Source organism: Aquarana catesbeiana, linkage group LG02 (genome assembly GCF_042186555.1).
Source record: "Aquarana catesbeiana isolate 2022-GZ linkage group LG02, ASM4218655v1, whole genome shotgun sequence".
NCBI classification, from domain to species: domain Eukaryota; kingdom Metazoa; phylum Chordata; class Amphibia; order Anura; family Ranidae; genus Aquarana; species Aquarana catesbeiana.
This window is the reverse complement of record NC_133325.1, coordinates 82,602,280-82,629,354: the sequence shown is the minus strand read 5'-3', so window position 1 is coordinate 82,629,354 and position 27,075 is coordinate 82,602,280. Positions and strand designations below refer to the sequence as shown.

Sequence of the window (27,075 nt, the reverse complement as noted above, 5' to 3'; positions counted from 1 at the left end):
GGTTATTTCCACCAAAGAAATGTAGTAGAATACACTTTGGGCCAAATTTATGAAGAACAAGTATTTCATTGCAAATTTTTAAAACAGAAACGAAAAAAAAATCATTTTTTTCAAAATTCTGTCTTTTTTTGTTTATTTAGCAAAAATGAAAATGCCCAGTAGTGATTAAATACCACCAAAAAAAAGCTATATTTGTATGAACAAAATGATAAAAGTCTAGTTTCGGTACAATGTAGTATGACCGCGCAATTGTCATTCAAAGTGTGACAGCACAGAAAGCTGAAAATTGGCCTGGGCAGGAAGGGGGTAAAAGTGCCCAGTATTGAAGTGGTTAAGATCAATTCAGACTAATAATTATTATCTGATCACAATATATAGTAGTATATGGGCATCCAGTAACTCATATTGCTTCAGGTGTCATCCAAAAAGTTGATGATTTTAGCGACTGACATATGGGTAAGCAGAAATGGGAGGACGTGCAAATCACTTATGATTGTGATGATGCTCAACCCTGGAAGATTTGACCCCCTTCCTGACCAGAGCGTTTTTTGCGATTCGGCACTGAGTCGCTTTAATTGACAATTGCGCGGTCGTGCGACATGGCTCCCAAACAAAATTGACGTCCTTTTTTTCCCACAAATAGAGCTTTCTTTTGGTGGTATTTGATCGCCTCTGCGATTTTAATTTTTTGCGCTATAAACAATATAAAGCGACAATTTTGAAAAATTCGCATTATTTTTTACATTTTGCTATAATAAATATCCCCCAAAAATATATAAAAAAAATTTTTTTTCCTCAGTTTAGGCCGATCGTATTCTTCTACATATTTTTGGTAAAAAAAAATCGCAATAAGCGTTGATTGATTGGTTTGCGCAAAAGTTATAGTGTTTACTAAATAGGGGATAGTTTTATAGCATTTTTATTAAAATTTTTTTTTTTTACTAGAAATGGCGGCGATCAGCGATTTTTATTGTGACTGCGACGTTATGGCGGACATGTCGGACATTTTTGACACATTTCTTGACACATTTCTGGGACCATTGTCATTTATACAGCGATCAGTGCGATTAAAAATGCATTGATTACTGTGTAAATGACACTGGCAGTGAAGGGGTTAACCACTAGGGGGCGGGGAGGGGTTAAGTGTGTCCTAGGGGAGTGATTTCTAACTGTCAGGGGGATGGGCTGGTGTGTGATGTCACTGATCTCTGCTCCCAATGACAGGGAGCAGAGATCGAGTGACACTTGTCACTAGGCAGAACGGGGAGATGCTGTTTACATCAGCATCTCCCTGTTCGTCCTCTCCGTGAGGCGATCGCAGGTATCCCCGCAGCGATCGAGTCTGCGGGACCCGCGACCTGACCCACGGAGCTCCCGGGCGGCGCGCACGCAATGGTACGGCGGGGAATTCAAATGGACGTACAGGTACGCCCATTTGCCCAGCCGTGCCATTCTGCCGACGTACATCGGCGTGCGCCGGTCGGGAACCGGTTAAACGCTTGTCTACCAGGTCAATTTTTACATTTTCCGCACACATATTAAAATCTGCATTTTTTTGTTGGAAATTTCTTTAAACCCTCAAGCAAATATATATTTTCTGAAAGTAGAGATCCTGGAAAATAAAATAGTGATAGATACAAGTTTCTACGCACACACAATATTTCCACAGCTGTTTATGAAATGCATATTTTCAGGATAAAAAAAACCACTAAGGGCTCCTTCACACGGATGTGTCCGTATACAGAGCCTGCTCTGCTCAGCGGGGGATCGCTCTGTCGATCCCTGCTGTGCAGGCACGGACCTGTCAGAGTGCCGCTCTCCCCTATGGGGGATCAGATGAAGATGGACCGTAGAGTCCGTTGTCACACGATCCGATCCGCAGACGGATGGAAAACTAGGTTTTTCCTCCATCACACTTTTTCGGATCGGAGTGGGTCGGATGTCAGCGGACATGTCACCACTGACATCTGACGCTCCATAGAAGTCTATTGAGGGTCCGTTCAGGTCCGCCTAAAAAACTGACAGGCGGACCTGAACGGATCGTCCGTGTGAAAGATGCCTAAAATGAAACTTAAGTGTAAATATAAAAGATGGATCAAGTAAATACTAAACACTCAAGCTTTAAAATTGTGTATGCCTGTGAAATCATAAAAAAAATGTGGTACCCAGAATTCTCCATAGCAGATGCTTTAAAAGCCTTTACAGGTTTATAGCTTATAGGTAACTGTGAAATATGGCAATAGAATCATTGCTCTTACCTTTGTGGTGATACCCAGAGGTGTACACAGCCTATTGCATTAGGATGTGCACCCAAAAGCTTAAACATATATGCCTTTCTCTGCAGCCTCAGCTACACGGGGCAGTGAATGAATTGGAGGCTGTGCTGAGAGGCTTCCTGTTAATTCACAAACTGAAGCATAGTAAACACAGTTTGTGAGTGTGCTCACTGTGTTTATTTTGAAAAGGAAGGGGCTGGTAAATGACATATTGATTAGCCCCCCCCCCCCCCGCTCTCCTTCCTGAAATCTCCCCACAGTAGTTGGGGAGATGGTGGGGAGAGAAGGGAAGCCAGCAGCACTGTGGTGGGGGGGCGCAACACGGGGGGGGGGAGCCCAGGCAGTAGGGGGAATCAGCACCACATAGAGTGATTAGGGTGTGCCCAGACACACCTGGCACACCCCCTTTGCACGCCTATGGCAATACCTCACATGTGTGGTGCAATTTATGCTCACTTATGCGTGTTCATCCTATGCTGTGTCTTTGAATTGGGGTGTGCGCAGGGGTGACAGGTACTTACATTTTTTTTTTTAATATTTAACTTTTACTGCTATCACAAGGAGGACAACAATGACAGTGTTGGGCAGGTGAGAGGTCCTCTTTATGAGGACACTGGGGGACCCCCAATGTCTCCCCTGCCTTCCAATGCAGTTAAACATAGATTGTGCTTGACTAGCTACATCCTCGGCTGCCATAGCTGAGAAATGACAGCTGTGAACGCAGAGGTGTGTCACTTCCAAGTTTATCAATTGCAGGGAATAGATGTTTGCAGCCACTTCTTGCCCACTTCCTGGGGGCTGTTTACTGCAGTCCAGGGCTTTCTAGAGAAATAGGAGTGCTTGGGAACCAACGCAGGTGCCGCTGCCAGTGGGGGATAGGGGGAGGCCAAATACCCTGATAACATTTTTTTTTTACCCCATTTGCAGTTTCATGGGATGAATAACTCTGCAAATGTTTTATAAAAAAACAATCATCTAGATAAAGGAAGGCCCGTAGACATGGTGTATCTGGATTTTGCAAAAGCATTTGACACAGTTCCCCATAAACGTTTACTGTACAAGATAAGGTCCGTTGGCATGGACCATAGGGTGAGTACATGGATTGAAAACTGGCTACAAGGGCGTGTTCAGAGGGTGGTGATAAATGGGGAGTACTCAGAATGGTCAGGGGTGGGTAGTGGGGTTCCCCAAGGTTCTGTGCTGGGACCAATCCTATTTAATTCGTTTATAAACGACCTGGAGGATGGGATAAACAGTTCAATCTCTGTATTTGCAGATGATACTAAGCTAAGCAGGGCAATAACTTCTCCGCAGGACGTGGGAACCTTGCAAAGAGACCTGAACAAATGAATGGGGTGGGCGACTACGTGGCAAATGAGGTTCAATGTAGAAAAATGTAAAATAATGCATTTGGGTGGCAAAAATATGAATGCAACCTATACACTGGGGGGAGAACCTCTGGGGGAATCTAGGATGGAAAAGGACCTGGGGGTCCTAGTAGATGATAGGCTCAGCAATGGCATGCAATGCCAAGCTGCTGCTAACAAAGCAAACAGAATATTGACATGCATTAAAAAGGGGATCAACTCCAGAGATAAAATGATAATTCTCCCATTCTACAAGACTCTGGTCCAGCCGCACCTAGAGTATGCTGTCCAGTTCTGGGCACCAGTCCCCAGGAAGGATGTACTGGAAATGGAGCGAGTACAACGAAGGGCAACAAAAAGGGTCTGGAGGATCTTAGTTATGAGGAAAGGTTGCGAGCACTGAACTTATTCTCTCTGGAGAAGAGACGTTTGAGAGGGGATATGAATTCAATATACAAATACTGTACTGGTGACCCCACAATAGGGATAAAACTTTTTCGCAGAAGGGAGTTTAACAAGACTCGTGGCCACTCATTAAAATTAGAAGAAAAGGGGTTTAACCTTAAACTACGTAGAGGGTTCTTTACTGTAAGAGCGGCAAGGATGTGGAATTCCCTTCCGCAGGCGGTGGTCTCAGTGGGGAGCATCCATAGTTTCAAGAAACTTTTAGATACAGTAAGCACCTGAACGACCGCAACATACAGGGATATACAATGTAATACTGACACATAATCACACACATAGGTTGGACTTGATGGACGTGTGTCTTTTTTCAGCCTCATCAACTATGTAACTATGTAAATCATGGTAATGGTCAGTGGAAATCGGCTGAATAATCAGACGGAGAGCTGTAAATTGCAGTTTATGAAACACATGCCAAGTTAGAAGCAATAGTGGGACACATGTTTAGGATGGCAAAGAGCAGGCACATCTTGGACACAAAAGAAAAACAGGTTCAGCTGGCATACAGCATGCAGAATGGTTGCATTATTGATTATGAAAGCCTCACAAACATGGACTTTTCACAGCAATGTCCCTGTAGCTCAATAAGGTTAACAAGACTGCATAGTATAGTTTCTGTAAGACTGTAATAACGGAAGGTCAAGCTGAGAATTACTACTTTTGTAAAACAATGCAGAACACCAACAGCTATTTGCAGTGGCATAGCTAGCATTATCTGTCTGATCATTTAAAAAAAAAAAAAAAAAAAAAAGTGGAGGGGCTTAACCCATTTGCTGCTATCTGCGTGCCCATCAATGCACCCGGGATGGGTAAGGCAGGTGCTGCCGGGTAGAGAGGAGGAAACCCAGTGTACATCCATTCACTGTCCTCCCCTTGCTCCTACTGATCTGGAAGCCACATGTAAATGTTACTTCCGGGTCTCTGTGTCACTTTCCTCAGCCAGTATGTCTGGGGAAGAAGCTAATGGAATGTGATCTGCACTGCATTAGCTTCATGGCAGGACAGGGGATACATCAAGGGTCCTAAGGACCCTTGGTGTCTCATTAAAGAGAACCTGTCAACAAAGAATCATTACATAAGGGACGTTTTGTCCCTTATGTGATTGAAATAAGTTAAAGGGTAACTCCAAAAAAAATAGGAAAAAAAAATAGCGTATACAATTGCGACACAAGTCATATTGTAGTTGAATGTTATTAAAAATGAGTTTTCCTTTTCAATCTGCTGTAATTTTCTGAAAATGCAATGCAATATGGCTACCTGAATTATTCTGTACACAGAATGTGCACTGACCACCCCCAGAATCATCATTTCCTGCTTGTGTGATTGGCTCATCAATTTTCCCAGAAGTCTGCCTAAGATACAAGTCAGATTTCAGGCATCTCCTGCAACAAAAATGTCATTTTTGGTGAGATATTCCCAATTTAAAAGTCATGACTAAAGAGTTGCAGACCCCACAGCTTTCCTAACTGCTCTGCAGCTGCCACAGCTGACTGATACTTATGAAACCACTGCCATTAGACCAACTCGGCACAGAGGCACATACAGTGATTTCTTCAGAGTAACAAAAGGTAGGAATTTGCAACAAAGGTTGCAATGCACATAGATCACCCAGAGGGGAATGTTTTTTTTCTCAACAAGTGGAGTTACGCTTTAAGTTAAAAAAATTTGTAAAAAAGTTATAGTTCCACCCACAAACTTAAAACTTAAATTTTGAGCTCCCCCACCCCCCCACATACACACAAACATACAAATATAAATGCACATGTCTGGGGCATCTACCCACAAAAACATCTGTTGCACCACACACGTTACATATCACCATGCATGCGAGGAATAATTCCTTGTAGGGGCTTTTATAGTGTTGCCTATGGAAAATATAGGATACTGAAGTTTGATGCCATTTCATATTAAGGTTTAACATATTTGGTATCTACAGTATTCAACCTCATCATTTAGACTTACCAAAAATTTAGTAACTTATTGTGCTTTTGTATTTTTTACATAAACCATTGTATTTTTTCATAAACCATTGCACTGATATCGTGTGACATAAAAAAATAGCAACTACAACTATTTTATTTTCCAATCATTTTTATTGAAGAAGTTTAGGCAGACAATAAGGTACAATCTTGTATAAGTGAATATCAAGCAATGGCGTTACACTGAGAAATAACAAAACCATCTTATTCTAATCATACCACAACTAAGCGATATTAAAGTGACAGTCCTCAACCAACTATACCCTGAGGTGTACAATGCAGTGGTTGGGGATGTCAATATGCGGTAGGTACTGTAGAGGTTATAATTGCACATGAAGTAATGCTGAACTACTATGTGTATACTGATCTTAAAAAAACTAGAACAATATATTTTTTAAAACTAAAAAAAAATAGCAACTACCATTATTTTAATTTAGTCTGCTGTTACAAAATATATAATGTTTGGAGGTTTTATGTAATCTTCAGGCCTAAAATTATTTTTTTAACCTGTGCAAAAAAAAAAAAAGCAAAAAAACACTCTCTCATCGAAAGGGTTAAAGAGGCATAGTTAAATAAAACCTGAGCCTACTTCCCCTACACAGTCTACACAGCACTCATATGCCACAGTCCTTTTACATAAAAAACATGCTTTAATGATGAAGCCAAAAGCAAGAGTTTAACAAACACAGAAAAAGCTTGGCATGCTCATTTTTAATAAAATATAACTGTTCCATTACATCTGCTTGGCTACACAAAGCCTACCTTAAGGTTTAATGTACACAGGACATTTTTACAACCTCTCCTGAACGATTTAACTTGACAGATAGTAACCCACGTTTAAAATTTCCGTTTGCCACGTTTACATGCCACATTTAGCGGCGTTTTGCCGCATTTGCGTTTAGAAGCGTTTGAAAAAAAACCCCGTCAAAATAGCCAAAAATGAAAAAACACATAAACAAAACAAAACACATGTAAACGCGCGTTACCGCGTTTAGCCATGTTTAGAAGCGTTTGGTGCTTCAAATGCCTCTAAACTCAGCGTCTGAACTCATTTTTTTCTTTCCAAAAAAGGCCTCTAAACTAGACATGTGCGCCGTCAATAAATTTGTTTAGTTTCGTTCCGTTTCGTATTAGCCGTTAATTCATATTTCGTAATTCGTGTCCGCAATTCAATTTGGATTAGTACAAAATACGAATTTTCGTTGGGTTTGTTAACTTTTGGTAACAATTATGACTGTTCGTTATGATGAATTTATCATTATGAGGGGCTCCCACCATCCCTGTGCTGTGCTGACTTCCTGGGTTTTTTAACTTCATCATAACGAATAATCGTAATTAACAAACATTCTTATTTTGTCTGATTCTGAATCTCCCATCGACTACCAGTCTCCCACTCCCATATTAAAAAAGGTCATTTTCCCAACCCTCAGCAGCAGAAGAAAACCTCTGATTGGTCAACAAAACACCAGTCACGTTTCCGTTGTAACGGTATTTGGATCCGAAATTCGTAACCGAAATTTCGTATTTCGTACAAAATTCGGAAGCATAGCAATTCGGATTTTGGATCCTCCCAAATGTACGAATTTACGGAAATTCGTACGAATTTTAGATTCGTACGAAACTAATCGCACATGTCTACTCTAAACTCAACTGCCTAAAAACGACTATAAACGAACCTCTGTACAGGTACTGATAAGATAACATAGGGGAGAAGTCTGGAGCATTCGAAAACAATGCCCAACTGCTCCTAAACGTCTGTTTAGCAGTAGCAGCAGTGTACATGAGGCCTAAAGGGGTAGTTCACCTTTTCAGAAGAAATGGTGAACACCCTACAGCCTTCCCACCCCCCAGTACTTGCTGCACTTACCTTCATGAGTGATTAGAATCAGTGCCCACGCAGCCGGTGTAGTGGTCTGGGGATTTGAAACCCCTGCTTTTTTCCCCTTCTTTCTGTAGGGCTTATGCGATGAATCAGAGAAATTATAATTGGTCAGTAGATCTGATCTGTACCAGAAGCCCTATAGAAAGAAGGGGAAGAAAAAGGACAATTTCATATACGCAGACCATTACACCAGCTGTGTGCACAGCTTATCGCCCACAAAGGTAAGTGCAGCAGGGACGGTTGTTGAGGTTGTAGGGTGTTAGTTGACTTTTTTATTTTTTGTGAAAAGCTGAACTTACACTTTAAGACTTCAGGAGTAATTTACTTAGAGTGCAGTAGTCAGGAGTATGAAATGTAAAATGCAGCAATAGCTGTAGACGGTGTCCCCCTGGTTGAAGTCAATGGTAGCTCTGGTATCACATGCCAAGCTGAAGGAATCCATGACTCAAAGACAAAGTGCCATACCATTGGAACTGGAGTACAGGGAGTTGCTCCCCACAGTATTGGGATCTTCCGGAGATGCTGCATGCTATTAGGCTCCTGCCTGTCTGCCTGCACACTTGTTCTGGCTGCAGATCACTTGCCCAGCTACCTCTCCCTCATCAGGTGTGGCCTCCCTGAGCTTCAGAGAAAGGGAAGCTAAGGGACTTATCTTCTCTTGGAGTGTCCAGAAACACATGGAGTTGTGGGAAATGGATTTAAAGTGGTCTGAGCCTGCATCTGAGCATGGTGAGTAGATAGGCAAGTGTGCCAGTACTAATAAATTTCAAAACAAAATAGAACTGAAAAAAATAATTGATCACACCCACAAAATAAAGTAATGCTCTCGCAAAGGAACAAACTGAGCAAGCGCCTATTCCTAAACTTAATTGAACCCTTTCCCCTCAACCTAAACCCTAAATCCGTTAGCCTGATCTGAGCCCCAAAATATAAAATATGAACCCTACTTCTCCTTGGTGTAAGCCCCCTCTCTCTCCTGCAGCCATTGCCTCACATTCACTTTGGTCCTCAGCTATGGCTGGGACTAGGTTCTATGTAAGGCAAGGGCTGTAATTGGCTGTTCAAGAATAGAGAACTTTTGCCTTTCTGATCTGATGCTTTATCCTCCAAAATCATTGTAATACTACTCAGCTACGTGACAGGTGAATACTGGAGAAAATGACTGCTGATACTTTGATACAGAATAATTATTCAGGATTTACTGTATTTATCGGCGTATAACACGCGTTGGCGTATAACACGCACCCCAAGTTTAGGAGGGAATTTTAAGGAAAAAACTTTTAGGAGAGAAGTTTAAGGAAAAAACTTACATTTAAATGCCCATCGATGCAGCCTCATCAGTGTCCATCTGCAGCCTTGTCAGTGTCCATCTGTAGCATTGTCCCTCATTGCAGTCTTGTCAGTGTCCATCTGTAGCCTTGTCCCCCATTGCAGCCTTGTCCCCCATTGTAGCCTTGTCCCCCATTTCAGCCTTGTCCCCCATTGCAGCATTGTCCCCCATTGCAGCCTTGTCAGTGTCCATCAGTAGTCTGCAGCCCATTCCAGCCTTACCGTGTCGTTTGCAGTACATCTGGCGTTTAAAAATGGCGCCGCCGTTCTCAGCCGCTCTCAGCGGCTCTCTCAGGGGCTTTCAGGCCATTCTCGGCGGCTTTCGGCCACTTTCTGCATTTTTCGGTGGCTCTCGGCCGTTCTCGCGGCTTTCGGACGCACTCGGCTTTCGGCAACACACGCGGGACTGCGAGAGCTGCCGAGAATGGCCGAAAGCACCCGAAAGCCGCCGAGAACTGCCGAGAGCCGCCGAGAATGGCCGAAAGCCGCCGAGAATAGCCGAGAGTGGCCGAAAGCTGCCGAGAATGTCCGAAACCCGCCGAGAGCCGCCAAAAGGCTCACAATCGGCGGGGGATCGGCGTATAACCTGATTTTAAGGGGGAAAAAGTGCGTGTTATATGCCGATAAATACGGTATATAGCGCCACCAGTTTGCACAGCGCTTTACAAAATAAAGGCAAACATTACAGTTACAATACAGCTCAATACAAGAAGGATCAGAGGGCCCTGCTTTTTTACAATCTAAAAGAGAGGGTCAGGTGATACAAAAGATAATTACTGTAAGGGGGATGATCTGATGAAGAAACTAAAGGCTCAGTTGTTAGGTGGAGGCAGGATAGGGTTATCTAAAAAGATGAGTTTACAGGGATCGCCTAAAGGTGGATAGAGTAGGAGATAGTTGGACAGATTAAGTTAAGGAGTTCCAAAGAATTGGAGAAGCTTTGAAGGAGTCCTGAAGCTGAGCATGGAAGCAGGTGACAAGGGAGCTAGAGAGGTCTTGGAAGGAGCGAAGAAAACAGATTGGTTGGTATTTTGAGGTTTGTACTTTGGTCACTGCTTCTCCCTCAGCTCACTGATTGGATAATAAAGGAGCTGCAGAGCATTAATGAGGTTATCCCTATGCTCCCTTTGTGTTCAAGTGTTATTGTGACAAGCACTGCGAAGAGCAATAGAGTCCTACCACTCCATCTACACCCATGCAAGCTGGATTAAAATGTTTTACTTTTTATGATTTCCAAACCATTAGATCAAAAGGTGTTTATTATTTGCCTGGAGTTGTGGTTTAAGAACCATTACACTTTCTTTGGCAGTAGCTCATATTACTTCCACAACTCATCTTTCAGTGGCTTCCGTTGACTGGCATTCCAGGGAACAAGTCAGATCAGGACTGGTTTAGCTCACTTTTTTTGAGGCCCTATTAAATACACCAACCCGTTTCAAGATGTATCTAAAGCCAAAAGATTCTTTTTCGTTTTGGATAGAAAATGGCTAAAAGCTGTGACAAGTTTTTGTTTTCTCAAAAGCCGTGTACACACGAGTGGAATGTCCGACAGAAAAAGTCCGACGGAAGCTTTTCATCGCCTATTCCGATTGTGTGTAGGCGTCATCGGACTTTTTTTTTCGAAAATTCTGATGGACCTAGAAATGGAACATGTTCTAAATATTTCCGACTGACCCAATTCCTATCGGGAAAACCGATCGTCCGTATGCTGTTCTGACAGACCAAAAATGACGCATGCTCTGAAGCAAGTACGAGACGGAAGCTATTGGCTACTGGCTATTGAACTTCCTTTTTCTAGTCCCATTGTAATTGTTGTACGTCGGACTTTGGTCAGACTTTGGGTTGACCGTGTGTAGGCAAGACCGCTTGAATAGCATTCCGTCGGAGTTCCGTCGGAGAAACTTTCGGAGTTTATTCGGAGAGCAAAACCGGTTGTGTGTACGCGGCATTATGCTGTATTTATCCTACTGGGGAGACTTTCCTTTATTCCTGTCTTAAGGTGATAGGAAGTAAGGCAAGATTTCTACTAAAGATGTGATAACATCTCATTGACAGTTGTCACAGTAACAAATGTCCTCGCTGCAAGTTGTCTCCTTTATTTCTGATCCAGTGACAACTCAAAATTTAAGATTCTCTCTCACAAGACAGTGATCACCAGGACAAATAGAGAAGCAGAAAACATTGCAGAAATTCAAACTCCTTCCTAAACGCTCAAAAACTAGTATCATTACAAGTTCAAAGCAATGTATCATTACATAAACAGTAATTTAGCAGCTTGCTGGATATTTAATCTCTTTGATTGACTTTCAGGTATGACTTTGTGGAGGTGGAAGAGTCTTCGGAAACAAGCTCCATTATACGAGGCCGGTGGTGTGGAAATAAAGAGGCTCCCCCGAGACTGACATCTAAAAAGAATCAAATAAAGATCACATTTAAATCAGATGACCATTTTGTGGCTAAGCCTGGCTTCAAAGTTTGCTATTCACTTGTGGTAAGTTACTATATTCGTTTCTCAGGTAGCAGAAATTTTGAAGCATGGTATTTATTGGCTAACAAAGTTTTAAATCCTTCGTAGCATAATGTTGATATTGCTAAGCAGCTTTGAAAGAAGTCCAGCTGTCATGATTAAATGCTTTAAAAATCCTTTTTCTTTCATAAACTTGAATATCGGCGCCTACTTTGAACACAGTGCTGATGTCCCTAGGCTCTTCCGGTGACACTATGCAATGATGTGCAACCGACAGTACAACGACACCTCCCATTATCCCTGTTGCCAATAGTGAACGAGTGTACTGAGGGAGTGAAGGAGAGGGCTGATCATGTCCCTGAAATGATGTACACCACCTTGACATGTACTGCTGCAATCCAGCCATAGGGGTTTAATGTTACTTTCAATGGCAGAGTGTCAATGAACAGAAACTAAAGGCTGTTTAGCCTAGAGAAGGGGGGGGGGAGGGAAAAAGATCTTCCCCAGGGACTTTTAAGGTGCTATTTAATAGACAATATATTCAAAAAATTCTGTACAATCATACTGAGTAAAAATTGATATTTATTTGTATTAAATCACATTTAAAATATTTATGCCTACGGAGGCAGCGTGATGCTCCCCCCAGTCTGCGTGCCGGACAACCATTTGTGAAATAACATCTTTGCTGGTGATCGCTCTTCTTTGCAGCTATTAGTGAACCTTTTTCACTTGTCTATGATGCCATCCCCACCTATATGACAATATTTGCCGTTATACTTTTATGTTCCAGGGCCACTCCTTAAACTTTATATTCCCCTGTGGTCATAGCATGGCAGCGATACCCCTCATATATGATAACTCCTTGGTTTGAAACCAGCAGCAGTACTGTCATTCCATTGAAGCATTTATATCGGATTAATGTGCTACAGCCTGAGTCCGCCACAATCATTGCCTCTAAACTCCTGAAGAAGCTCGTATTCAGAGCGAAACATGTCGAGAGCGGCTGATTGTCTTGGCACCTTTAAGTAGTTGCTTCTTGTTGCATTGTCTAAATGTGATAATGATTTTTGGGTGACATTATCTATGTCATATTGTTCTTATTAACATGTCTCACTCGTGAAGTGAGGCATAAATATTTTAAATGTGATTTAATACAAATAAATATCAATTTTTACTCAGTATGATTGTACAGAATTTTTTGAATATATTGTCTATTAAATAGCACCTTAAAAGTCCCTGGGGAAGATCTTTTCCCCTCCCCCCCCCTTCTCTAGGCTAAACATCCTTTAGTTTCTGTTCATTACTTAATCATGGGATGTGGTGCTTTTAGTTGACCATCTCTGTCCTTCCTATACTTTATGGCAGAGTGTCAATGTTGATAATGGCTCTCCCTGGGGTTCCAAAGCCTTAGAAATGGCTTTGAAACCCTTCCTAGACCAATACATGTACATTACTTTGTTTCTAATCTGTTCTTGATTTTTTTTTTTAGATTGTGACATGATGTATGGCTTTTTGTGATCTGTTAGCATGCTTCACTTTGTCAGACAGCTTCTATTTATGTGATTTCTTGATTCAACTGGTCTGGCAGTAATCAGGGCTGGGTTTGACAAGTGAAATTTAACTCAGCTTTCCAAAAAATTGTGGTTAATCACAGTTCATTCATGATTCAGCATGGGAGGGGGCAATTACTTTTTCACATAGGGCCAGGCAGGTTTGAACCACTTTTTTCCCTTAAGAAATGAAATAATAATTTAAAAACTGCACCTTGGATTTACTCTGGTTATTTTTGTGTAATATGAAAATTTGTTTGATGATCTGAGTCATTAAGTGTAAGAAAAATGCAAAAAAAAAAAAAAAAATCAGGAAGGGGGCAAATGCTTTTTCACACACCTGGATTGTTTAATACAAGGGTCTTCAAACTATGGCCCTCCAGTTGTTCAAGAACTACAATTCCCATCATGCCTAGCCATGTCTGTGAATGTCAGAGTTTTACAATGCCTCATGGGATGTGTAGTTCTGCAACAGCTGGAGGGCCGTAGTTTGAGGATCCCTGGTTTAATACATTATGTGGCCAATATTTAGTGGACACCTGGCCATTACACATATGAGCTGTTTCAAAACCATGGTTATGACTATGGAGTTGCACCTGTAAGTAGCCCCTGGGGGTACAGATATCATTGGTTTAGAACTCATGGCCTATTTTATTAGAGCAGGAATTGTTTACCTGGAGCTCTCTGTGGAGGTATGATACAAAGCAAAGATAAAATACAGTAACGATTGATAGAAGGGATTTATTATTCCCATAAATTGTTCTGGTTGGAAACTGTTACAAAACACAAGTCATCATTATATCAATAAGAGTTTAATGCTAAGGGTTTGAAATTGTCATACGAGATTGTTCCATTTTCTGCTGTCGATTTTCTGATTCAGTTATTTATTGGTAAATTAGCTTTTGAAAAGCATACAAGTATGAAGTATTTTCTCAGACTCAATTAGGTTGTGTGGATTTGCAGATCTGGCCATCATCTCAATTTATCAATCATCTTGATATGAGAGGCTGGTTACAATTGTATTTATATAGCAGATCGCTGTGCCTTGCATTTCACAGTATAATGAAAAAATAAGCAATGTTTTGAATGTCATTGTCGTGTAGCATTCTATGATTCAGACGGGTGTATAATGCCTATAAAGGAATGGAATTTCTGATGGCAATAAAACTTATTAAATAAATCTTTTTTACAGGGCCATATACACAGTTGATAGTATGGTCACTCTGGCATTTTCCCAAAGAGCTTATATTTATGAGAATACTTGTGCAGTGCTCAGTGAGCCAAAACTCTGTGTTAATCAGAGGCAGTAAAAATGATCAATACAACAGTACAAAACAAAAAAGGTCAATGTGAAGACTGTAGTAACCTATTGCATCATGGCTCTATGATTAGGTTCCAGTAGGGGGACGAAACATATTAGTGGGAGGATTCTGGGTGGAGGGTTTGTAACTGTGCATGCACTGAACAATAATGTTGATGTTACCCATTGTAAATGGTGTGTGACTCCAGCAATTTGAGAGAAACGGAACCCGGCTACCTGCAAGCTGAAGTTCAGGATTGCAGAGGAACGACTTCATCTTTCATGAGTAACCTATAGCATCAGGCAGATTTTTATTTTGCTGTGGTCAGATTAGTTATGAGATGATTACCAAGTGCTATGGTTTACTGCACTTTGAACATTATACTCCCTGCACTGCCTTGCTGAATAAGCCTTTACATTTCTATGAACCTTGATTATATTCAGAACTGTGGACCATTAGGTATTTTTATGACTGTGCTGCTATTTAATTGCAGTCCTGTCTTGACTGATGCCAGAGGGTATACTGGCTTTCAACATCTGGAACTCGGCAATGTAGGTTTCAACAGAGGGCTAAATCAAAGCAAAAACGAAAAGGCTCCTGAAGTATGAAAACGGCAAACTATGTCCCCCTCAACACATAACCAAACTCCCAAGGGAGCCCTAAAGCTCTCCAACACTACAAAACATTTTCTTCTGCACAATTCCTTTGCCTTGCACGTGCTCCAAAAGCACACAGTGCTGCTGAAAAAAGGAAGATATTATTGTTTAGACCCCGAGGGCCTTAAAACGATAAAGACATAACGATGCTTGTTTCAAATGACTCAGTAGAGCTGTGATATCTGCTATCGCTGATTCTAAACTACTTATTTTTTCCCACTTTTCTTGTTATCAAGAGCTTACAACAATAGTTTCCTAGCTGTTTCTCATTTAAAGGGCAATACAAAAAAAACATAAAAAGATCAGCGTAAAAGGAGATCCAAACAGTCCTGACTCAGGCCCATGGATAATGGGGTTGCAAATAGGCAAAATTCAGATTCTCATTTAAAGGGACTGTCCCTTTTTGGAACTGTAGCTGCCTTTCCTCCTCAGTTGTCCCTCTTTTCTGGTCTGATGTAGAGACCTCTATTAAAAGCAAAAAAAAAAACAAAACACTATTTAACCCCTTCCTGATCCCTCCTGGCTGCCCTTTAACTGGGTCTTAAAGTGTAACTTCGCTTTCTCAATCAACATTGATTATTTTTAATCCTCACACTGCTAGCATTAGTAAATATATAGGAAAGTATGTTTATTTACCTGTTTGAACCTTTAGTTCTTACATTTCTTCAGTTACTTCCTGGTTTCTTGCCTAGGAAAATGATGTCATACATCCCTGGAGTCTTCAGGAAAGAAGGAGAGGAGGAGGGCTTTTCTCAGCTAAGCACACTCTCCTGCCTGCATGCTTGAGCTAAGGACAGTTGGGTAATAACATTTATAGGTAAAGTTGATCCAGGGAAAATCTGATTGCCTCTTGGGGGATCAGGAAGAAATTTTTTCCCCTGCTGTAGCAAATTGGAGCATGCTCTGCTGGGGTTTTTTGTCTTCCTCTGGATCAGCTGAGGGTATTAAATTTGGTCTATTGGATTGTTCGATATTTTTTATTTTATTTATTTATTGTTTTTAAGGTTGAACTGAATGGACTTGTGTCTTTTTTCAACCTGACTAACTATGTAACTATGTAACTATGTGAATGCTACACAAATCATTTGCCCTTACTCAAGATGGCTACAGCCAGAAATGCCAGGAGGTGTTTTTCTAATTTCTCAACAACATTAACCACTTACAGACCGGAAGATTTCCCCCCTTAATGACCAGGCAATTTTTTTGTGATACGGCACTGCGTCTCTTTATAAATTAAAAATTGAATAGTGGCGCTAATATGTAAAGATTTTGGTAAAAAAGTGATAATAAACAAAAAATTGCTTAAAAGTGCTGCAGCTATCACTAATGTGCTCCCACAGATAACAATACAAATAATAAAAAATGTGATAGCGCTGCAATAATACAATCTGTGTAAATAAATCAATGATTCAACTACCAGTGCAATATATGAGCTAATAAAAAATAAAAAAAGTGAAACAATGAATGATACTTTCTTCAGAGATATAGAAAAAAAACAAATGTGATGCTTCTTCTAAAGGACTCCTTATCCAAAGTGCTCCCACCACCGCATGCAATGGCCTCTCATGTCCTTAATACGACCCCAGGGGGTCTATGGCCAGCATGGGTTCCATCCACTGTGCTGCTTTAAACCTCAATCCATATTCCAGACCAGAGGTGGAGAGGTTCATTTTTTTAATCCCTCGGATACTGCACTATAGGAGGCATTTTTTTCTTGTTTCTTTTATGTATTTCTGCATCTGCTGGTCTCAAATATGGATTAAGTTTTAAAGCAGCACAGTGGATGGAACCTATGCTGGCCATAGACCATTTTTTTTATACCTTGAGCAAATTAAAGATCGCAGAGGATGCTTTGGCGAAATTATTGGCACTAAGTGCAAGGCGGATTTGACCCCCTGGGGTCGTATTAAGGAGGTGAGCGGCCATTGCATGCGGTGGTGGGAGCACTTTGGATAAGGAGCCCTTTAGAAGAAGCATCACATTTGTTTTTTTCTACATCTCTGAAGAAACTATCATTCATTGTTTATTGGACTCCGTGCTCATATATTGCACTGTTAGTTGAATCATTGATTTATTTGCAAACTGTATTATTGCAGCGCTATCACATTTTTTATTATTTGTACTGCGTCGCTTGCGCGGTTATGTGACATTGTACCTAAACAAAATTGAAGTAATTTTTTCCCAGAAATAGAGCTTTCTTTTGGTGGTATTTGATCACCTCTGCGATTTTTATTTTTTGCACTATAAACAAAATAAGAGCGACAATTTTGAAAAACAAAAAACAAAAAAAACAATATTTTTTACTTTTTGCTATAATAAATATAAATAAAAATAAATAAAAAAAACAAACAAATTTCTTTATCAGTTTAGGCCAATATGTATTCTTCTACATATTTTTGGGAAAAAAAATTGCATTGATTGGTTTGCGCAAAAGTTATACCGTCTACAAAATAGGGGATAGATTTATGGCATTTTTTTTTTACTAGTAATGGCGGCAATCTGCGATTTTTAGCAGGACTGCAACATTGCGGTGGACAGATCGGACAAATAAGAGGTCAGCAAGAGGTTACCTAGGAAAAGTGTTATATTCCACTGATCATGTCATGGGTAAGCTCTAAATCAGTATGAAACTTGTCGATTCTCCTTGCACCCCATGCTTCTATTTGCCTTCATTTGCCTGTATGTATGATTGTTTGCAATGAATTGGAATTTCACAGAGTGCAGCCATCCAGATTTTTTGTGCATTCTGTTATGTAGCGCTGGTAGATTTGCGATCTACCATATGTTAGGTAAATTTAGTAATTTGTTCGTTAGGAAGGTTAAATTTGCCTCTGTTCCAGCTTGGCTGATGTTGTGTGTGTTTCCATACTGACCGGTGGGTGTCTCTGTTATCACTGGTCAGTGTTGGAAAGGCAACGTGTCGATGCGTATGGATGCTCTTCTGTCCTGGAGACAACACGGTGTAGGTGGTCCTCCGAGTTGCATTCTGGGCGAGGGTATTTATGGGACAGACGCCATATTGTGGGGTTTGTTTTACAGCCACCTGCTGGCCCTCTTGGCTGTCAGGTATGCGTTAGAGAGCAATCTTGTGGTCCTCCGTTATGGAGGCCCACGCCGCTGGGGTGCAGGGGTGGACCCAGAAGCTTGTCTGGGGTCTACCACAGCAGCCAAGGAATGGTCCTGAGCTGTCTGTCCTGAGTGAAGAAGCTGGACAACCGAGGAGATCCCAGGGGAGGACCCGTCATGGAAGGATCATGCAGCGTGCTGGTCTGGAGAGGGGCCTGGTGACTTGGTTGGAGGACGTATCCTAAAAGTAACTATACAGCATAGTGTTGCCGGGTTGACTTGGAGGTTCAAGCACTGTGACTGACATTCACTACAGAGGAGGACCAGTACATCCTGTGGCAGAGGACTGTACAGGTTTATCCCAAACAAGTCTGTGGCAGAGACTTTTGTTCGTGCTACGTACTGGCTGCTAGGCAAGTGAGAGAGGCCTATCCAGGCGAGCAAAGAGTGTGTCCCACGAGGGGAGCGCATTCTATTGTAATATCCAAATCCTATCAGGACATTTGTCAAGAATCTTACAAGAAGATATTTGAGTTTCTTCTGCAGTTTCCGTTCTGCCTCTTTCCTGCTACTTCTTTAGTAAATCGTTTAATAAAGCATTGAAAACGTATTCAAGTGTTGGTGCGTGTGTCGTCCAGAGGTAAACTCGATGGAACCCTAGACCCGGTGCCGGTAAAACAGAGGGAAGGAGAGTGAAGGTAACAAGCCCGCTTAAACCAGCAGCTCCACCGAGAGTTATTGCTACAGTTATATTACACTGACGCTTTCATCCAGCCTCTAAAATCCCGCATTTGTTATTTTGGAAAGTCAGTATAAAGTAACAACAATACTTTTTTTCTTTTTGCATTTTAATTCTTCATGGTCTGTACAACAAAGAACAAGACAAGGATGTGTCTTTTGTCTACTTTGAGCAATTAGGTGTCCCTTTTTCTTATCTCAAACATTTGTGAGGTATGGTACAGTGATGTTACAACATATTACTGTGTGCCTGTTTATTTGTGTTTGAGAGCTCAATATGTAATTTCTATTACAGAATTTCTATAACTCAAAAAGGAGTTATTTGATGTGGCTGTGATAATATAAAAGTAATCATAAAGTGGTTTACTGGCAATGACCTTTGGGCATCTAAATTTCATATCAGTTTATAGTGCAATATGGGATACCTGTTTAGTAGTAGGAGAGCTATGGTATTAAAGTGTGTGGTACCGACTTCTTGTGTCATACTGTATGTGACCATATTTTGGCCACATCTGTGGTTCTTAAAGTTTTTGTGAATGTTATGTGTTAGCAGGCCAGCATCCCATTTTGGATGAGCTAGTCTGACTGCTGTGCACAGTAATATTATGTGGAGGGCCAAAGTTCCTTGTTGAGGGATAATGAGTGCTGAACTCAAAAATTTAGTAAACTTGATGTGCTCAGAAATAACTGTATTCCGTGCTTGTGATCATGTGGCTATGGATTGTGTATGCACGATTTTCTTTCCGCCCTGAGGTTCTGAGATAAAAAATCCCACAAGGGACAGCACATAAATCTGGTATGTTCTTGTTTGTGTGGAGCTCCTGTGACTGCTTTGGTTTATTTCAACAATACAAAAACACGTTGGTGGTATAGTTGGCTTCTGCACAAACTGATGATAATTGGTATGACTGTACTAGAGTCAATAATTTCTAATGTACTATGGTGGTGGGTGTTTCAAGTGCTGTTTTATGCATTGACATTCCTTCTTTAGACCTCGTTCCATCCTACCAATATGGTCACCTGCTTATTAAGACAAAAAGAGCAAAGTGCTCAGACTACGCCTAGTGGGTGATTAAACATTTATTAAAGGAAGACAATTAGCAACTCACATAAAGTAAGACGAATTATGCTGATCATGGTTCTCAAAAAAAGTTTCCAGCTGGGGAGGACACCAATGAAACTGGAAGCAGCATGTGTGGATCGATGGAGCAAAGGCGAGGACCGGAATTGATGAAACAGCAAGTAATGTTGGGGGGGGGGGCAACATGTTTCAAAGCCGACTCCTCTTTTTTAAGCCAGGCACTTCCTGTCCTCACCTGTGCGCCATCAATCCAAACGTGCTGCTTCCTGTACTGAGGCTGCATTGTTACCCCAGCTACCAAACTCCTCTCCTTGCAGCAGCAGCTCCATCTTGGAATCCTGGATGCCTCTTTCTCGCAGCTGCAGATGCACCAATGACTGTAATGCATGAGATCATCCACACGTTGTGAGTTGCCAATTATTGTGTGCTGTGTCCACCTCTCCACCTTGCTGCACTTTAATTGGCTCACCCTTGCTGTCTCCCTTACCTATTGCAGATTCCATCCAGAACATGTCCAGTGTATCCATTGTGACAGTTTCCCCGGAGTCCTCCCCAGCTGGGAATCCTTTTTGAGAACCATAATAAGCTTAGTTCGTCTTACTCTATGTGAGTTGCTAATTGCCTTCCTTTAATAAATGTTTACACACCCACTATACTTAGTCTGCATACTTTGCTCTTTATGTCTGTTTGCCACTTAAGTGTGCTGGATTGGATTCTTCCGCGGTTTCCAAAGCCATAGGATTTATCCTGAGGATTTGGTCCACACTGTACTTTCCTTCAACGTAGTTTGTTAGTTTGTTTCAACCTAGGTTGCACCCATCGGGCCATATTGACAATTTTTATACCTGCTGATTAATTACTCTTATACACAGCTCAACTCTCCAAGAAGCACCGGCAGTTTAATCCAACATGGTTTTACTTCTTATAGTGCTATGCATGGGATGTCCACTGGTTATTTGAAGTGTAGAAGAACAATATTCTTTCCAGCCTTATACCTGCTATGAAGACTGGTAGCTAGATGGGGAACATGAAGAAGGGAGAGGTCTAGGAGTATCTAGCTCCAACATGCAGGGAAACTGGATTATACCATTAACAGACATAGAAATAACAAGTTGTGATTACACTGATCTGCGACTAAATGTCAGCACCAAGATATTAATACATACACAATTAAACCAATGCAACAGTAATGGATACACAATAACTCTACAAAAACAATGGGGATGATGTGAATGTTTCTGTGTACAGTTCTGCATAGCACAATATAAATATATAATATAAAGGTGCCACTGTTTAAAATTGAAGTAAAAAATTTGGTGGCATTTAAAAATATCTGTATCCCTAATGCCGCGTACAGATGATCGGACATCCCGACAACAAATGTTCAATGTGAGCTTGTTGTCGGTAAATCCGACCATGTGTATGCTCCATCGGACATTTGCTGTCGGAGTTTCCGACAACAACTGTTTGAGGGCAGGTTCTCAAATTTTCGGACAACAACAAGACTTGTTGTTGGTAATTCCGAGCGTGTGTACACAATTCCGATGCACAAAAGTCCACGCATGCTCGGAATCAAGCAGAAGAGTCGCACTGGCTATTGAATTTTTCTCGGCTCGTCGTACGCGTTCTACGTCACCGCGTTCTTGATGTTCGGAATTTCCGACATTTGTGTGACTGTGTGTATGCAAAACAAGTTTGAGCCAACATCTGTCGGAAAAAAATCCACGGTTTTGTTGGCGGAATGTCCGATCGTGTGTATGCAGCATATGTGTAACAAAGAAAAATCTCTTAAGTATTTGTTAAAGTGGAACCTTCCTATCCTTTACAGCTAAATAAGTTACCATCTTAGTCTCTTTATCTGCAGATAACATGGTGCACAGCCATTTGGTGACTTGACAGTTCAATTGAGAGCACAAGAAACTGTGACAGTTATCATTCACAACATGCTTTAACTGTAACCGGTTTGAGAAACAGTTACATAGATGGGCTTAGTTCCGCTTTAAGAGGCAGCTGCATCGAATACCAGTAACCACTCTTATTTATCCACACAGCTTTTTCCAAGGGGTACAATAACAGATCTGACGTTCATAGTTGTATTTGTTCTTGAAAACATCAGATTGCTTTTACCTGGAAGTCATATTTCATATGTTGTGCTTTTCGCAAATGAGTTAGAGATAAATAGTAGCCTCAACATAGAACATTCACAGGCTTTTTTCCTGGAAATCTGTTGTCCTCCGTAATAAAACAGATGTTGCATTAAGTGAAATATTTACAGACTCATGGGCATATTTAATAAGGTAATGGAAAGAGCCATCAAGATTTGCAAAATGCAGAAGTGCATGAGAGCCAATCAAATGTATCTGTAATCAAAAGAAAAAAAGATAAAAAGAAATCAAGGAACTGGGTATACTTTACTGCACTTTCTTGCCTTTTGTCAGTCCCCTTTATTTGTTGCCATATCATTTTACTTTGCATTGGGTGAAATGTTAAAGTATATATATCTAAACACAAAAACAAAAAATATACAGTATCTCACAAAAGTGAGTACACCCCTCACATTTTTGTAAATATTTTATTCTATCTTTTCATGTGACAACACTGAAGAAATGACACTTTGCTACAATGTAAAGTAGTGAGTGTACAGCTTGTATAACAGTGTAAATTTGCTGTTCCCTCAAAATAACTCAACACACAGCCATTAATGTCTAAACCGCTGGCAACAAAAGTGAGTACACCCCTGACATAGTATCGAAGTCCAGCTGATAGCTGCCATTACTAGTATAAATAAATAAAAATTCCATAAATATATCCCATAGTTTGTAGATGCTATAACGTTCACAAAGACTAATCAATATACGCTTATTGGGGTTTTTTTAACCAAAAATATATAGCCGAATACATATTGGCCTAAATTTATGAAGAAATTACATGTTTAAATTTTTGTATTGGGTATGTTTTATATCAAAAAGTAAAAATATAGTTTTTCTTTCAAAATTGTCAGTCTATTTTTGTTTATAGCGCAAAAAAACAAAAAACGCAGTGGTGATCATATACCACCAAAAGAAAGCAGTATTTGTGGGGAAAAAAAATGACATACATTTTATTTGGGTACAGCGTCGCATGACAGTGCAATTATCAGTTAAAATAACGCAGTGCCGTATGGCCTGGTCCTGAAGGGGGGGTAAATCTTGTGAAGGTCAAGTGGTTAAATCAAAGCGGAGTTCCACCCCGAAATGGAACTTCCGCTGATCGGATTCCTCCCCCCCTCCAGTTCCACATTTGGCACCTTTCAGGGGGAGGGGGGAGCAGATATCTGTCAATCCAGGTATTTGCTCCCACTTCTGGGGAAAGATCTACGCAATGTACGGCCCCTCCTCCTCCCCCCTGCTATCTTCTGGGAGACACACAGGTCCCAGAAGACAGCAGGGACCTTTAAGAACACGTATGCGCAGTAGGGAACCAGGAGTGAAGCCGAAAGTCTTCACTGCCTGCTTCCTTTACCAGGAATGGTGGTGGCAGCACTCGGGAGTCGATCCGAAGATCGGCTGGGGTGTCAACATCGCTGGATCCCTGAACAGGAAAGTGTCCTAATATTAAAAGTCAGCAGTTGCAGTATTTGTAGCTGCTGACTTTTATTTTTTTTTTCCAGGCGGATCTCCACTTTAAGTTTCTAGGTAGAAATTCTTCACAGATGCAGGAAATCTGAAGTGAATGCAAAAAAGCACTGCAAGACAGCAAATCTTTTTGTAATTACAGAACATGTTAGACAGACCAGCATGACGACAAGGACATATCCCGACGCTGGAGAACCTCTTTAAAGAGGATTAATTATGGTGAATAATGATGGTAAATGTCCTTTATAGATTAATAAAAAGCAGACAACTAACCAGTGCGCCAACATTTAAATATTAACTTAGTACATTGGGGGACATTAAAAAATGATAAGTAGCGTAAAAGCATTAGCTGTGGGGTATATGGTAAAAAGCAGATAAAAAGCTGTAGGATGGCACACAGCTTGATGATAACACAATGAGAGGAGCAGCATAAATAAGCAAAGCAAAGAGATGTAAACACATTTATAGCTGGAATACTGTTGCCAGTCCTTTACCTAGGAACTGTCTTCCCAACCCCAGTGTCCAAAATTATGAATATGTAAAAGTTTCCCTTGCAGGACAAAACAAAATAACCTGACAACCTTCACAGAAAAGACAAAAAAAGTAAGGGAAAGGACAATTATGAGATTACATCAAACAATGTACAGTTTGTCTTCTTACGTGCTGTCTCTATCTGGTTTATCACCCGGGAAGATTTGCTATATTATACGAAATATCTCAAAATTTTGCCTTAAAGGGTTAGTTCACCTTTACTGCAAAAAAACAATCCCCAAGCATTACAGCATCCTCAGTACATTTCTATGCAGTGCTCAGTTTTTTAAGAATGTCTTCTTTTTCCAGCTTCTCCATTCATTGCCCTCCCCTCTCCATTCTGCAGGTGGCAGGATACAACTAGCATTGGATGCGGGGCTCAAGAATCGAAAGCTTTGAGAAAGAGCAGACTGAACATACATGGGTGGGGAACAGAGTTAAGTGCTCGTTCGTGAGTTTCCAGGAATGCCCATCCAATGCTCCACATCTCCTGCCAACTGCAGAATGGAGAGGGGAAGACAATCAAATGAGCAACTGAAAAAGTAAGCGTTCTTTTAAAAATTGAGCACTGCATAGTAACCTACTGAGGATGCTGTAATGTTTGGGGATGTTTTTGACAAACGTTCGTAAAGGTGAATCAACTCTTTAAATTCCTCCTGAAAATAGCATTACACTTCCTGTGCTTAGGCATTCCTGTATCTGAGCCTCATAGCTGTATATGTGCTGTATATGTGCATCTCGGCACGGATGCCTCTGACTGCTAATCTCAAGAGATTTGGTGATGTCACTGTGCTATTCACCGTTCTTCCTACTGGAGAGAAAGCTGTAAAAGATGTTAAAAGTGTGTAATGTGTGTAAAGTGTGCTGATTTTTACTACAGATCTCTGTTTTTCGTCCCTGCTTTGCAGGGATGAGAAACTGACAAATCGCTCCCTCCGTACAGAGCTCTGTATTGTTTACCAACGCAACCGATTGCACACAGCCAATCAGCAGATCCCAGCCGTGAATCATTGTCCGGGACTTGCTGATAGGCTTCCGCTGTGTACAATAACAGCAGGACCCGGTGGGGGGGGGCGTACACCCTAAACCTGGAAGTATGCAGCGACGTACAGGTACAACGTTTTGCCTACAGCCGCTGTTCACCCACAGGACATTGCGGGCAAGTGGTTAAAGTGGCACTCCTGACACGTAACCAGCCCTCTTTCTCTATCCCTTGAAGCTTGCCCCCCAGTATTTGTTTTACAAAATGCATACCTTTTGTTACCCTGAAAAATCTATATTTAAGATTTTTCATATCTTATAGATATGATGTGGGTTAAATAAGAGTTCTTTTCGACCAAGAGTGAAAGCTTAAAATATAATAACATTTATTAGGACACAGTTGAAAGTCTAGCTAATACACAATCGTCTATCTATCGCCTTACACCAAGGAAGAAAATATTAGGTTGAAATAAAGTATTTACATGAAGGAATACAGGGTATATTCCTCAATACAGTAATCTACACACATATTTAGTTACAAGTAAAAGGGCATTCCTTTCCCATAATTACCCATCCTTACCAAAGCTCCTTTCAGCTCGCTGGTCTATCAGAAAGAGAATGGTTACCTCCCCCTTGGCTCTGAGTATATCAAACCAAGCTGATGTCTCATTGGTTGGCCTAGCTTGGATCATGATTGGAGGGCTTACTCCATAGGTCGGCCCCCTTTCATGCAAATCCTTGTGACTATGTTGGCCAAGTGTGTTAATTGCATTTCCCCAGGAAGTTAGGTCCAATGCATATCCCAGCATGGCACCCTTTCAAAGGAGTAGGTTTAGAACAATGGAATTGGCTCTCCATTGTTTGCATATACAAGCCTTGGCCCACATTCTCTGCTCTTAGCAAAAGCTTAAATGAAACCCTTTTTGCCTGGCTTTCATAGATGCCAGCTAAATGAAATATATTCATTATTACAATATTTTACAGTTATTAATGGAGATTTCATATAAACTCATAAGGCAACACTTTTCTTTCTACCAGTCCAATGATGTCACCAATACTTTCTCTGGTGGCTTGGATGGGGGAGGGGGGGGTAGGTGCAGGTACTGGTACTGTGAGCCCACACTGCCCTCTAGGAGAATGAAAGAATGGGCTCAAAAGTAATGGGCAGAATGACATGAATATCATTCTGTATGAGAAGGACTGCCCACACTGGACCGAGTAGAAAGTCGGGGACAGCACTAGAGTGTGGAGAGGAGTAAACAGAAAATGTTTGGGACAAAGAAGAAGGGAGGTGAAAAATAAGAAAAAAAATAGGCTGGAGTAACAATTTTCTACAATACATGTAATCGAAAATCAGGTTCAAACATCTAATTTGTTGTCCTCCCGGAAATTTCTACAGTTCTGCGAAAAATTAGGGCCGGTGTCGACAGACTTTGGGTTTGTGTTAATAATATCTGATTGACAACAGTCTGAGACGCTTCTGAGATCCTCCAGAATTCATTGACGGGTGTCTTTGTCCTGCTGTTGACCTTCTTCTGACCTGCATTTGACCTGCTTTATGTGGGTTTTGCTTCCCCATAGACTTGTATAGGAATGTAACACCCACAGTTTGGAACACACAGAACTATCTTACTGAAGTAAATGCCTCATTGACATATTCTGACACTAAGGGCCCTTTCACACGAACATGTCTGTGTACGGGCTCCGCTTTGCTCAGCAGGGATCGCTCTGTCGATCCCCGCTGAGCAGGCAGGTGACAGGTCGGTCTCTGCACACTGTGCAGGGACCGACCTCT

The 27,075-nt window shown here is 41.1% G+C and overlaps 1 protein-coding gene across 1 annotated transcript in view; it reads left to right on the top strand.

Moving 5' to 3' along the window:
* PDGFD (platelet derived growth factor D) overlaps positions 1 to 27,075 on the top strand; it is a 392,123-nt gene that overhangs the window by 164,699 nt on the left and 200,349 nt on the right. The window contains exon 3 of the mRNA XM_073613110.1: positions 11,606 to 11,786. Coding sequence (XP_073469211.1) covers positions 11,606 to 11,786 — 181 coding nt within the window. The remainder of the gene's footprint in view (positions 1 to 11,605; positions 11,787 to 27,075) is intronic.